The sequence below is a fragment of the Fusarium musae genome, chromosome 7 (genome assembly GCF_019915245.1).
Source record: "Fusarium musae strain F31 chromosome 7, whole genome shotgun sequence".
NCBI lineage: Eukaryota > Fungi > Ascomycota > Sordariomycetes > Hypocreales > Nectriaceae > Fusarium > Fusarium musae.
The window spans coordinates 738,117-749,576 of record NC_058393.1 but is presented as its reverse complement, the minus strand read 5'-3'; the positions used below and the strand labels follow the sequence as shown (position 1 = coordinate 749,576).

Here is an 11,460-nt window from a genome sequence, read left to right as displayed (position 1 = left end):
TGGGTCATCTGAATATCGTCTTTGAATTTTTGGAGAGGGCAGCTTCTTTGTTCGATTTATGAGAATAAAAGAGGTCGCATCAGACTCTGACAGAAACCGAGAGGGATATACAATCGGTCGAGGCCAGGGGTATAGATGCTGTCATACATGATAGAAAGCAAGCTGTACTGGACTGGGGGTACATATGACAACAATAATGCACTTTGTCGTATTTGAAAAGTGCACAAGGGTTTTCACAAGACCTCGCATCTCAATAGAGAACTCATTTAAGAGTTTCAGAGGAAATCATTTGTCCTAGACCAGTAACAATTTGGGTGTTTGATCATTTTGCGGCCATTTCATCGTAATCAACCATGACAGCATTTTCATCAGTCAACCAATTATGTTCTATCCATAAAGGTATTTTTAAGACCAAGATATAAGAATACATCTTTTCCTCACTTAATTCAGTGGAATTTAGTTGTATCTTTCCATCACGTCACTATCGTCATGTGCCCGCCCTATCTGGATTTGAGAACCCGGATAGACAAGTGAGCACCTTGATGGACAACCCTGATGTCTTTTCGAGTGCCAACACCACCAAATTTGATGCGATGGCCTCGAAAAACAGCCATAAACAGAGTTGATCTCGGATATTGTCGATGCTGATATAGTGTGCGTTGCATCATTGTTGCCGCGTCTAGCGGGAGGACCCTGGAGGGTTGTTGATAAGGCTGAGACGGTGAGAAACGAGTATAAGAATGAGGTCGTCCCTTGGTTTGACTCTTGGAGTCTTCAAGATGAACAAGCACTTGCTTGGTGATTGATCGCCGATGACAAGGGAAAGTCTCGAATCTCCCTGGACATGGCAGAGGATACTTCTCTGGTCAGTGTCAGTTTGCTATACCCGAAAAGTACCATGGATCATTGGACTCGAAAGTCTTCCATGAGAGTAATACAACAGCAGCTCGACTATCCTCAGCCACCAGCCTCGATCATCACGGGAACCCGTCTCTTGTATCGAGGGCTCGCCTCCTTTTGATCATCCTTTCAGTCGATCTCCCTTGGTACCGACCTCGACTTCAACCCGGACTCAGCTCAACTTCGCCGACCGTGGATACAACATTTACATCACTCACGTCCTCTCACAAGGTCCACGGCCCATGGCCCCATTATCACGGTCTTATTACTCCTGGGTCTCACGACGAAGCCATATCCCTGAGTCCCCCCACGAGAGATATCCCGGCTCGACTTTCCATCATGATACAAACTACCCAGCCGAGTTCCGAGACCTTGTCTCCATCCCACGCCTTGAGATTATTATGACTGGGTACAATATCAACTCGGGCGTCAATACTATCAGCTCTGACCGGGCGGGGAGACACTCGGTTGCCCCGTATGGAGACGATGCCTGGATCCCGGATTGCCTCCGTGTGATAGCGGACTTTGGTGTGTGATGATGATGTAGCGAAGTAGTTGATGCTCATGATGAGATGATGTTGTTCTGCCCTTGGTGTGTTGTAGAATGGCAGATGAGAAGACTCTTGTCTTTACCTGATCCAATATTGATCGCTTCATCAGAGGTACCTGGTGTTGAAGACAATAGGCATTCTCATGTCCTAGCATGATCGTCATGCACAGATGTAAGTCTCCGCCGTTATCTCTTACGTCCCAGCTTTCTTCTTTCTCTAGCCCCTCTTTCTCTCCGTTATTTCCCTCAAGATATTTTCTTCCCTATCATCACGTCCGTTTGCCGCGTTAGACGTGGGTCATGACAGCTCATCGTTCCCTATGGATCAATCACACACTCTCGATCCCATTTACACTCCCATGTCCGCACCCACACCTCCGGTAGCCCGATGTGTTTCCCATGACTAAATTCTCATCATGCACGGGCGCAATAGTCCTACGCTTCCACCAGTTCTTTGGAATATACTTTCACTGCCTTGTGTTTCCCATCCTCGTCTGGTGTAGGAGGGCCCAACACACCAATCATTGCCCAATCTTGCTAGAGATGCATGCGCGGGATGCATGCATGGATGGTACAGAACTAATCGACTCTGAGCCGTCAATGTATTGGCTTTTGTGGTCCCCATACATGCCCACGTTATTCTCGATTATCCCTCATCGATCCGTCTCACTTATGCCTATCACACTCCGTTGTTGTTGATAGGCTTGTTCATCACACTGGTTCGTCACGTTCACGTATCACGATGATGAAATAGCCCTCGCCGTGCATCTACTGCATGATTATCTTGGCTGTTGATTATCATTCCAGCGGCAAGCGTTACTCGATTGTCGTTGGCTTCACTTTAACATGATCATCCATCAGACACAGCTCGCCCGCTATTGGTTGCCTCACATTATCCGTCCCTCTCGTCGTCTTGGTTCACTACCCCACTCGGCGAATAAGTCTAACTCTTATTCCTCTCACATGTTCATATCCATTCTCATCGCTTTCTCTTACACCTTCTTGCTCTGTGTGTACCCCCATCCGGCATATCTACTCTCTTGATTCGTCCACGTACAGGACAAGGCATCTCGGTAGGCCCAAAGGGGAACTACCCCGGCTTCGACACAGGGTCTCGAGGTACAGCATCCTTCTTCTCTTTCTCTTTCAACCCCAGTTCAGGCCCCTACTCACCGGTGTGGGCAATGAACGAAACTATTTTAGTCAGTCCGGCTTGAGCCGCTCTAAAGCTCTGTCGTCGCTGGGATGAACCCCCACTCCCAAGTGTCCAAGTTCCATGGAAGCATGACTTGCTTCAGGTGTTGCCTTGTCCCTGGCAGCTAGACTGAGCTATCGGAATCCGGCTTAAGCTAATACATCTATGGGTACTGGCCATGTCTTGCGAACTACATGTGCATGCGTTACGTGGCGATACCACTACGATGTCAGCAGCAGGCCTCAGTAGCATGCCAATCCTACCTCTTCTGGAAAGAAACTGCCAGTTCCACATCTGGTGCCGCTCGGTTCAATAGGTGCAAGTCTGCGTTGCAACGCCGGTGGCCATGAAACTCATTTCGCAGTGGCTGCATCTCGGGACGGCGCGAGTAGAGCTTGAGCTGGAGCTTCACGGTGGAGAGCTCTCCCTGTAGTGGAGGCTCGGCGCAACCACCATGGATCATCTCGGCCAATTACAGAAACATGGGCCTCCCACATCGTACATGGGCATGCGGGGTGAAGGTCACTTTGACTTGGGAGGACCCTGAGACTTGGTTGGATTCGAGGCAAGTTGGTGATGCACATGGAGTGGAGTCACTCCCACCTCCATCCACGCCCATACCCACGCCGGATGCGATAATCAGACAACCGAGAGATAGAGTATGATGGAAGATGCTTGAGAATATGAGGCTTCGAAAAGTATAAGAAGGGCGGTTCTTCTCGCTCAAATTGGGTTTTGTTCATCCAACAATCTCACTCTTCAACACACACAAACAACACTTACAACTTTTTCGAAGACCTTCTTCACCAACAACTATCAACATGTCTCCCTGGTGAGCTCCTTTCAATCTTCCACTGCCTCTTCATGGCCCCTGAGCCCGAAAGAGTTGCAATGGTGACGCATCAAGCGTTCGACTAACAACATCTAGCTCTTGCTGCAACCACGAGGCCTCTGCCTGCGGCTCCAGCTGCTCTTGCTGCCAGGTTAGCCTTACCAGACACCATGTCATCTATTGAACAGCTTCTAATTACTTGATAGCACTAAATTCCTTCTTCCATCACCAACGACACTCGGCCATGACTACCACACTCGCAGGCCTTTGAGGGCCATGCTTCCAGGTTACGATACAGGAGGACATCAAATGCGGGCTCAGCGAGCAAGTCGGACGGACAGGTACAATGGAAAGGAAAGAAAGAAATATGAGACATGCTAGTGATGGACTGGAACCGCCAAGTTTCGATGGCAGGGCAGTTTAGAGACAATTGCAGCTTGCATGCCTTGAACATATACCTCATCTCATGTGACATCTTGACTCGCTTTGCACGAATCTTAACAGTAAATAGATCTCGATTCTTGTCGTTACTATCGGAACGACATGATATCGTGCATGGTGTTGATATAAGAGTTTCCTAGCTCAAGGCTAAGCGGTGTTACACGCAAGAGATGAAAGCAGATGATCCTTGAGAAATCTGAGATAACCGCTACAACCGTTGGAGGCTAGGCTAGAAGGATACTAAAGATGGATAAGATCAAATGGAGTTGACCCCTCTTTTGGGCTGTTTCATGGTGAGAGCCGAGGAGATGGCGTTTCTGGTACGGATGTTGGCGTGGAGGAGCGCGACGGTCTGGGTTGATATGGGCGATATCGTTTACTGGGGGAGATGTTTAGATATGGACGAAGAGAAGTAATGGAGGAGTTTGTGAGGTGAGATCATCGTGGTGATATAGGGTAAAGTCGAGACAAAAGCAAAGTTCCCCGCTTCGAGGCTGACATGATCTACACCAACCAGTTCTACGCAGGTGAATCCACTCACTATCTTTTATATGCCCTCGAATCTAACCTCGATGTCTTGATATAATCATTCTTGAACAAGGCAGTGTCTTGACAGTAAGATCAAGTTGCGCTTCTGATCTATCTTTGGCGACAAGATCTAGCTGCGGATCAACTCAGATCCTACAGGGTCCATCTCGTCAAAGCGTTTTGATGTGAGTGAGATTTGAGTGATCGCTGCGCCATAAAAGGGATTGAAACCACCTAACAAACCCACTTTACTTGTATGTACAGCTCACTCACTCGGTGCCGACATACCCAATACAGAGCACAACACAACACAAGCGTCAGTAATTGTGAGGCTGTTTCACAATCATCAAATTACGTCATCGTGAATTCTCCACACAATCTGCATCTTTTTTCAACCCGCCGAGTCATTGCCAAGTGAGGCTGTGTAAACCAGCCTCGTTCACAAAAAACCAGGCTCTTAATTATTTCTTTATTAAATGCAGTCTTTCTATTCCAGTCTTTGGTGGTATTATCGCCCAGGTTGAGAAATAGTTCCTGTGGATGTCTCAGTTGATCCTTGCTGTGTTCATCTCGGATCGAATCTCGCTGCCGCTTCTTCTGCCAACATCTAATTTGAGGCGAGTAATATACCATCAGCGACTATTCTCTTATATTTGAAAAAGATTCTCTTCTTCTTCTTCTTCTTCTTCTTTACCGCTTCTTTTCTTTCTTCCTTTCTTTCTTTCTTTGTCTCCATCACTTGGCCCCCAAGCCCCGCTTCATGAACCAACCTGTGCCGCGTCCGAAGGAGTCTGTTTGACACGATCTGTTGGTTGTGTTGTGTTCATCTCGAAATAACCGCCTGATATTTTAACTTGGCAGCGGCTCTGCATCTTTTAATAGCGACTGCCTACGCACTCATCATCTAACTACCGAGTAACTATTTGGCCACTCAACTCTCCCTTTTTATTCTTCTCTTTATCGTTTATTCATTCCCCTTATTTAAACGCCACTAATAAGAAATCATCCCTGTTCCCTTTTCCCTTGATTCTTTTTTTATCTTTTTTTTTTTTTGGCGCCAGGGCCAAGAGTGGAGAACCGGAATCCATCAGCCGAGACGGGGGTCAAAGAAACCCGGTTCCTCCCCGAGAATCACGGAGCGTCAACGGCGCCAAAACGACTTCAATCTTCGGGCAGCCGAACTCAGATCTTATCTCACTCACTCACTCACTCACCCCGTAAAAATGCCGGATATGCTGGACCCAGGCACACCGACCGTCACGCCTCCCGTCTCTCCAGGCGGTGGCGTAGAGAGGCGTCGTTCACGGAACCCTCTCAAGAACATGATGCAGCATCTCACTGTGGATCCTCCCCCGGCTGATGACGACCGTGAGCCCAGGAGGGCTTCTCTCATCCGGAGAATCAGCTGGCGTAAAAGTCGTAGTCCGTCAGCGCATTCCGATAGATCGGGAGGACAGCCGCAGGACCCTAATCTGTGCACGGCGTGTGCGGGTTGGGCGGCTGATATCGACTCTACGTTTGACACCATGGATGATTTCTTCATGAGAGCCCTGAATCCAACGTCTGCGGATACGTTTGAGAACAAGGAGCATTCGCTGGGCCGGTTAAAGGAGCTTGAAGAGAATCGCTTCATGACAAAATGTCCACTCTGCAAGCTCTTCCTCTCAGTGCACATTCCCAGCGAGGGAGAGGGCGATTTATATCTTTCCGGGTTTTCAAGTCGCGACACAAATTACCTCATCGACAACCAGAGCATGTTTGAGCAGGGCCACTCAGCAAAGAACAAGATGAAAGGAGCCAGTCCAGCATATCTAGGCGTTGTGCCTAAAAAGAGCGGTGATGGCGCGTTGAGCTGGGATGTGAGCGCTGATTGGTTCCGCGGGTCTGGTATGCTCTATCGAACGATGCCCGAGCCACCGAATGAACTCCTCAGCGCTAGATCAGAAGGGAAGCATTCACGTGCTAATTCTATGACCGATAATGCCGGTTGGCAGAAACGTGGTATCTGGGGTCGTGAGCTGGAGGGTGTGATTGATATGAGCATCGGAGTGGATTGGCTACGGTTCTGCGAATTTTATCACCAGGGGCGATGTGGTCGAAAACCCGTTACGCGGGAGATGCCGGGTTTCAAGCTTGTTGATTGCGCAAAGAATCCTCCTCAGGTGGTCACTGCGTCTATCACGGAACGATATGCGGCGTTGAGTTATGTCTGGGGAAACAAAACCACGGAAACGTGGCCCAAGGTTGTATGGGATGCTGTCATTGCGACGAAAGATCTCGGCATCAGATATCTATGGGTGGATCGTCTTTGCATGGAGGAGGTTCAGCCTGCAGAGCGGATGCAGCAGATTGCGAGGATGGACGATATCTTTGAAGGTGCCATACTAGCTATCATTGCAGCTTGTGGCGAGGATGCAGATTATGGTCTTCCCGGTGTTGGATCACGAACACGACCAGCTCAGCCAAAGTACGAATTCGTCAACTCCAACATCACACTTGTGTCGAGTCTTCAAGATCCACGGTTGGCGATTAAGAACTCAACGTGGTATCAGCGAGGCTGGACATATCAAGAAGGTCTCCTTGCGAGACGGCGCTTGATCTTTACGGATCAGCAGATGTACTGGGAATGCGAGGGCATGTGCTGTCCTGAATCACTCATCCTACCGCTTGAGTATTACCACGACATGGAGGAGCAGCGGATGTGTGACTTTATGCGTCCTGGTCTCTTCAACGGTGTGTCGTTCGTTGATGGAAGTTGGGAGCGTTGGAAGAGATTACCCGGCAAGGCTGAAGATCCAAGCACGCTCAGTATCTTCCGAGAAGCAGACCAACATATCGGAAACTACACACGACGAGACTTGACATATGACCGAGATTCGCTAGATGCGTTCCTCGGCATGCTAAGACGTCTTGAGACCACTGTCGGTCGCGGCAAGATGTTCAACATCCTCGGCATTCCCCTCTGGGCACCACAAATGGATCAAGGCCCAGCAGTCCAAGGCCTCCCACGCACCCGCGACATCTTTGCCATCTCGACATGTTTCTGGCACCATAAAGAAGGTGTCATCGCCACAAGACGTCCTCACATGCCCAGTTGGACATGGGCAGGTTGGAAAGGCCCCGTTGATCTCTACTCCTCTATCACAGTGGTAGATCCCGACACGAAAGCCGTTCAGCGCAAGCATAATCACCACCACTACGTCTCCGCGACGCACGTATCGCGCAACGACCCTAATTCTATCCGCTGGACGTACTCACCCAACATCGTCCTCGTCAACCGCGACGGGAGTGTAGCATATGACTTTGGCGCCTCGACCGCAGTGACTGGCCAGCCCCCATCGCCACCGAATCTTCACATCCGCCCTTACGGCATCCACGTCCCAAACCCTTTCGTCCTCGACCGCGTAAAAGCGCGTTCTCACCCCGACGGATGGATCTTCAACCGCGTCAGCGTCGACATACGCATGAGTCGTGGAGCTGGCTCAATGCGCGAGTACATTGAGCGTCACGCGCGGGGTGAACAAATGACGGTGCTGTGGTTTGTAGAAGAGGCGCTGGTCATGCTCCTTGTTGTTGAGCGGACGGAGAGGGAGGGCAGGATCGTGTGGGAGAGGGTTGGGAGGATGAGGATGGGGTTTCCGGAGGAGGCGAAGGATGTAGTCAAGAGGTGTGGACGGTTGGAGAAGATGGTGGAGGAGTTGCCGCTTAGGAGATTGGGAGAGGATATTGTTATTGAGTAGGGGAGTGTGTTATTAGGGTAGTATATATTGTAATATCAGGTCTTTCAAGTCATGAGAGTTTGATAGTGAAGTGAGGGGATGTTTGGTGACTGAATAACCGTAGCTTTGTTTAGGGTTGCACTTGTTCGTTGTGAGTTGGACCAGGTTGTGCTGGAGAGAAGGTCTTGAGACTGCATTAATGTTGTTAGTTGTGGTCGGCAACTCATCATGACCTGCTCAAATCGTAGTCTCAGATCATGAAGGAATCCGAAATGGGACCCAAGCCAGTAGTCTGTTGGACTTGACCAGTCCGACAATCGGCTGAACCCTAGCACTATAGATCAATGAATGAGATAAGAATTAGATAATGTGAATTCTTGCGTGACAATACAAATCTCTTGCATCCATTTTTTCGTGAGTGAGTGCTCGTGAGCCCGTCCAAGGTCCATCGGAGAGAAGACCGAACAAGGCAAACCTATAGGCCATCGGCAACATGACCGTGTCGATGCCGCGGTGCCACTCGCGCCAAAATAGCCCGAGACGACGGGTCATGATGAAAGGTGAGGAGTCCGATTGCGGGGACTGATGTTGCACTAAAGATGATCGACGGATGCTACCCAAAGATATAAGAAGACGGCGCATGATGAGCCGACAGCTACGATAGAACTATTATCCCAGCTGCATACTGTACAATCTCTCTAGAATAAACAATTACGATTAACCGCCATCATGAGTGATCTCGCAGCAATGGAGTCTGAATCTCCCAATATCCCCACCCCTCGCGGTATTCACCCCCATCCTCACTCTTACAACACTCACTAACAAATACAGAAATCCAACTCCCATCCTCCGTCCCAACGCTCGATCAAATCCTCTCAGCAAACGACTTTGCTCTCGCGGCGCAAAAAGCGCTATCACCTAAAGCATGGGCCTTTTATTCCTCCGCCGCCACCGATCTCGTCACAGTCTCCAAGAACAAGGAACTCATCCGCCGAGTCATGCTGCGCCCGAGAATATTACGAAATGTCAGTCAAGTCAGTATCAAGAGAAACATCTTGGGCTTGGAGAGCAAGGCGCCGTTTATTATGTGTCCTGCTGCCATGGCGACGCTGGCGCATCCGGATGGTGAGCTTGGTTGGAGTAGAGCAGCTGCCAGTGAAGGAATCTTTGAGATTGTAAGTCACATACTACTGTAGCTTGAGATACGGGCTGACCTTGTAGATCTCGAGTAACGCTTCATACTCCCTCCCCAACATCATCGGCGCAGCTCCCCCAGGCCATCCCTTCTTCCTCCAACTCTACGTAAACTCGCACCGCCCCAAAACAATCGAACTCCTCCGCCGCGCTCGCTCCCTCGGCATAAAAGCCATCTTCGTGACCGTCGACGCCCCCGTCCCCGGAAAACGCGAAGCCGATGAGCGAGCCCCCCAAGCTGTTGTCATAAAATCTGCCATGAGCGGCAGTGAGAGCAGTAAAGATGGTAAGGGCAGTGGACTCGGACGGTTGATGGGGCAGTATATAGACAAGAGCCTCTCGTGGGAGGATTTGGAGTGGATTAGACGGGAGAGCTCTGTGCCGATTGTGCTGAAGGGTGTTCAGACTGTGGAGGATGTCAAGTTGGCGGTTGAGTATGGTGTTGAGGGTGTTATGTTGAGTAATCACGGTGGGAGGTCTCTCGACGGGTAAGTTTACTCCCATCGACTTCACATGGAGAGTTTCTGACAGATGTACAGTGCTCAGGCTTCGATCCTCATACTTCTTGAGGTCCGGAAGCGGTTCCCTGAAGCGTTTGAACATCTTGAGATCTTCATCGATGGAGGCTTTGAGCGTGGATCTGATATCCTCAAGGCTATTGCCCTGGGAGCTACTGCTGTTGGTATCGCAAGACCCTTCTTGTATTCGTTGGTTTATGGTCAAAAGGGTGTCGAGCACCTCTCACAGAGTAAGTTGATTGAATGGTGCTTATGCGGCAGTGACTAACATGCTGTTTAGTTCTAAAGGATGAGCTAGAAACATCAATGAGGCTCGCGGGCATTACTAGCCTTGATCAAGCGACACCCGAACTTGTTAATACTTTGGATGTTGACCATTTGGTTACATCTGGACGTATTGACCCAAGTTCAGTGTCACGAAGAGTAAGACCTTCAAAGCTGTAGGACAGAAGTTGCAAGATGTTCGATATACCCATTATAAATTGATAGATAGAATCGCTTAATAATAAATCCTACGATGAGCTCTTCAATCTCTCCTGAAATGCCTTGACAGCATCAACCAACTCCCCATCTCCATCCAATCCGAGCTCCTTGGCCCTACTCGCATCAAACCACGGCGGCCAACTCTTAACAATCTTATACAGGGCCTCGTCCTGCTCCTCCTTGACATAACCAATCGCCTCTTTTCCACCAACCTTTTCGACAGCGTCGAGGATATCTTGTACACTAACAGTAATACCCGGAAGATTCACAATCCTTGAGTCTCCAAACTTCTCTGCAGGTATATCCTTGATCTTGATCAGGTTCTTGATCACAGTCGCAGGGCTGCAGATCCACATGGATATATCCTTCGGCACGGGGAGTACGTTAGGAATGCCCTGCAGACTTTCACGAACTATTCCCGAAGCGAAACTCGATGCTGCGGCGGAGGGCTTTCCAGGCCGAACCACCACCGTCGGCAACCTCACGATCCTCCCATCGATCAATCCCCTTCTCGAAAAGTCATTCACCAACAACTCAGCAATAAGCTTCTCCGCGCCATACGAAGATCTCGGCTGCGGCAGTGTCTTCTCAGTAACATATCCCTCCTCGGGTCCATAAACAGCACAAGAACTCGAGAATACAACTTTGACACCCGGAAGTTTGTTCCTCAGAGCGTCGAGAACGTAGCGGACTGAATCAACGTTGACTTTAAGACCGAGATCGAGATTTGCTTCTGAGCCGCCGGACATGAGTCCGTGGAAGAGATAAACTGCTTCAAAGGGCTGAGATGTTATGAGCTGCTCGGCTACAGAGGGGTTGGTGAGATCTGCGGCGAGAGAAGTTATGCGTTGGGCGTGTTGAGCTGGGACGGGAGGTTCAGAGATGTCGGTTATTGTGAGATGGATTGAGGGTGAGGAGTTGAGAAGAGGAGCTAAGATTTCTTGGCCAATGAAGCCACCGGCTCCTGTGATGAGGATATGTTGTGTATTGGCCATTTTAGTGTTTGGTATAGGTATGTTAGTGACTGTGTTAGTGATGAGGTGAGTGAGTTGTTGTGTTTAAATGGTTGTTTGGTCGGATAAGATTGATCCACTATCGCG

General features: G+C 49.5%; 3 protein-coding genes across 3 annotated transcripts; 2 read left to right on the top strand and 1 right to left on the bottom strand.

The window, feature by feature from the left end:
* Positions 1–5,669: 5,669 nt before the first annotated feature.
* On the top strand, positions 5,670–8,186 carry J7337_009424 (uncharacterized protein; the record flags this gene model as incomplete). The annotated part of the gene is made up of 1 exon (XM_044827022.1): positions 5,670–8,186. One exon carries the CDS (start codon positions 5,670–5,672, stop codon positions 8,184–8,186), a length of 2,517 nt encoding a protein of 838 aa, XP_044677616.1.
* A 708-nt stretch (positions 8,187–8,894) lies between these two features.
* Positions 8,895–10,321, top strand: J7337_009423 (uncharacterized protein; the record flags this gene model as incomplete). Its single annotated transcript, XM_044827021.1, has 5 exons — positions 8,895–8,949; positions 8,997–9,340; positions 9,387–9,847; positions 9,899–10,107; positions 10,158–10,321. 5 exons carry the CDS (start codon positions 8,895–8,897, stop codon positions 10,319–10,321), a joined length of 1,233 nt encoding a protein of 410 aa, XP_044677615.1.
* Positions 10,322–10,389: 68 nt separating this feature from the next.
* J7337_009422 (uncharacterized protein) lies at positions 10,390–11,355 on the bottom strand (the record flags this gene model as incomplete). Its single annotated transcript, XM_044827020.1, has 1 exon — positions 10,390–11,355. One exon carries the CDS (start codon positions 11,353–11,355, stop codon positions 10,390–10,392), a length of 966 nt encoding a protein of 321 aa, XP_044677614.1.
* Between the last annotated feature and the right edge of the window lie 105 nt (positions 11,356–11,460).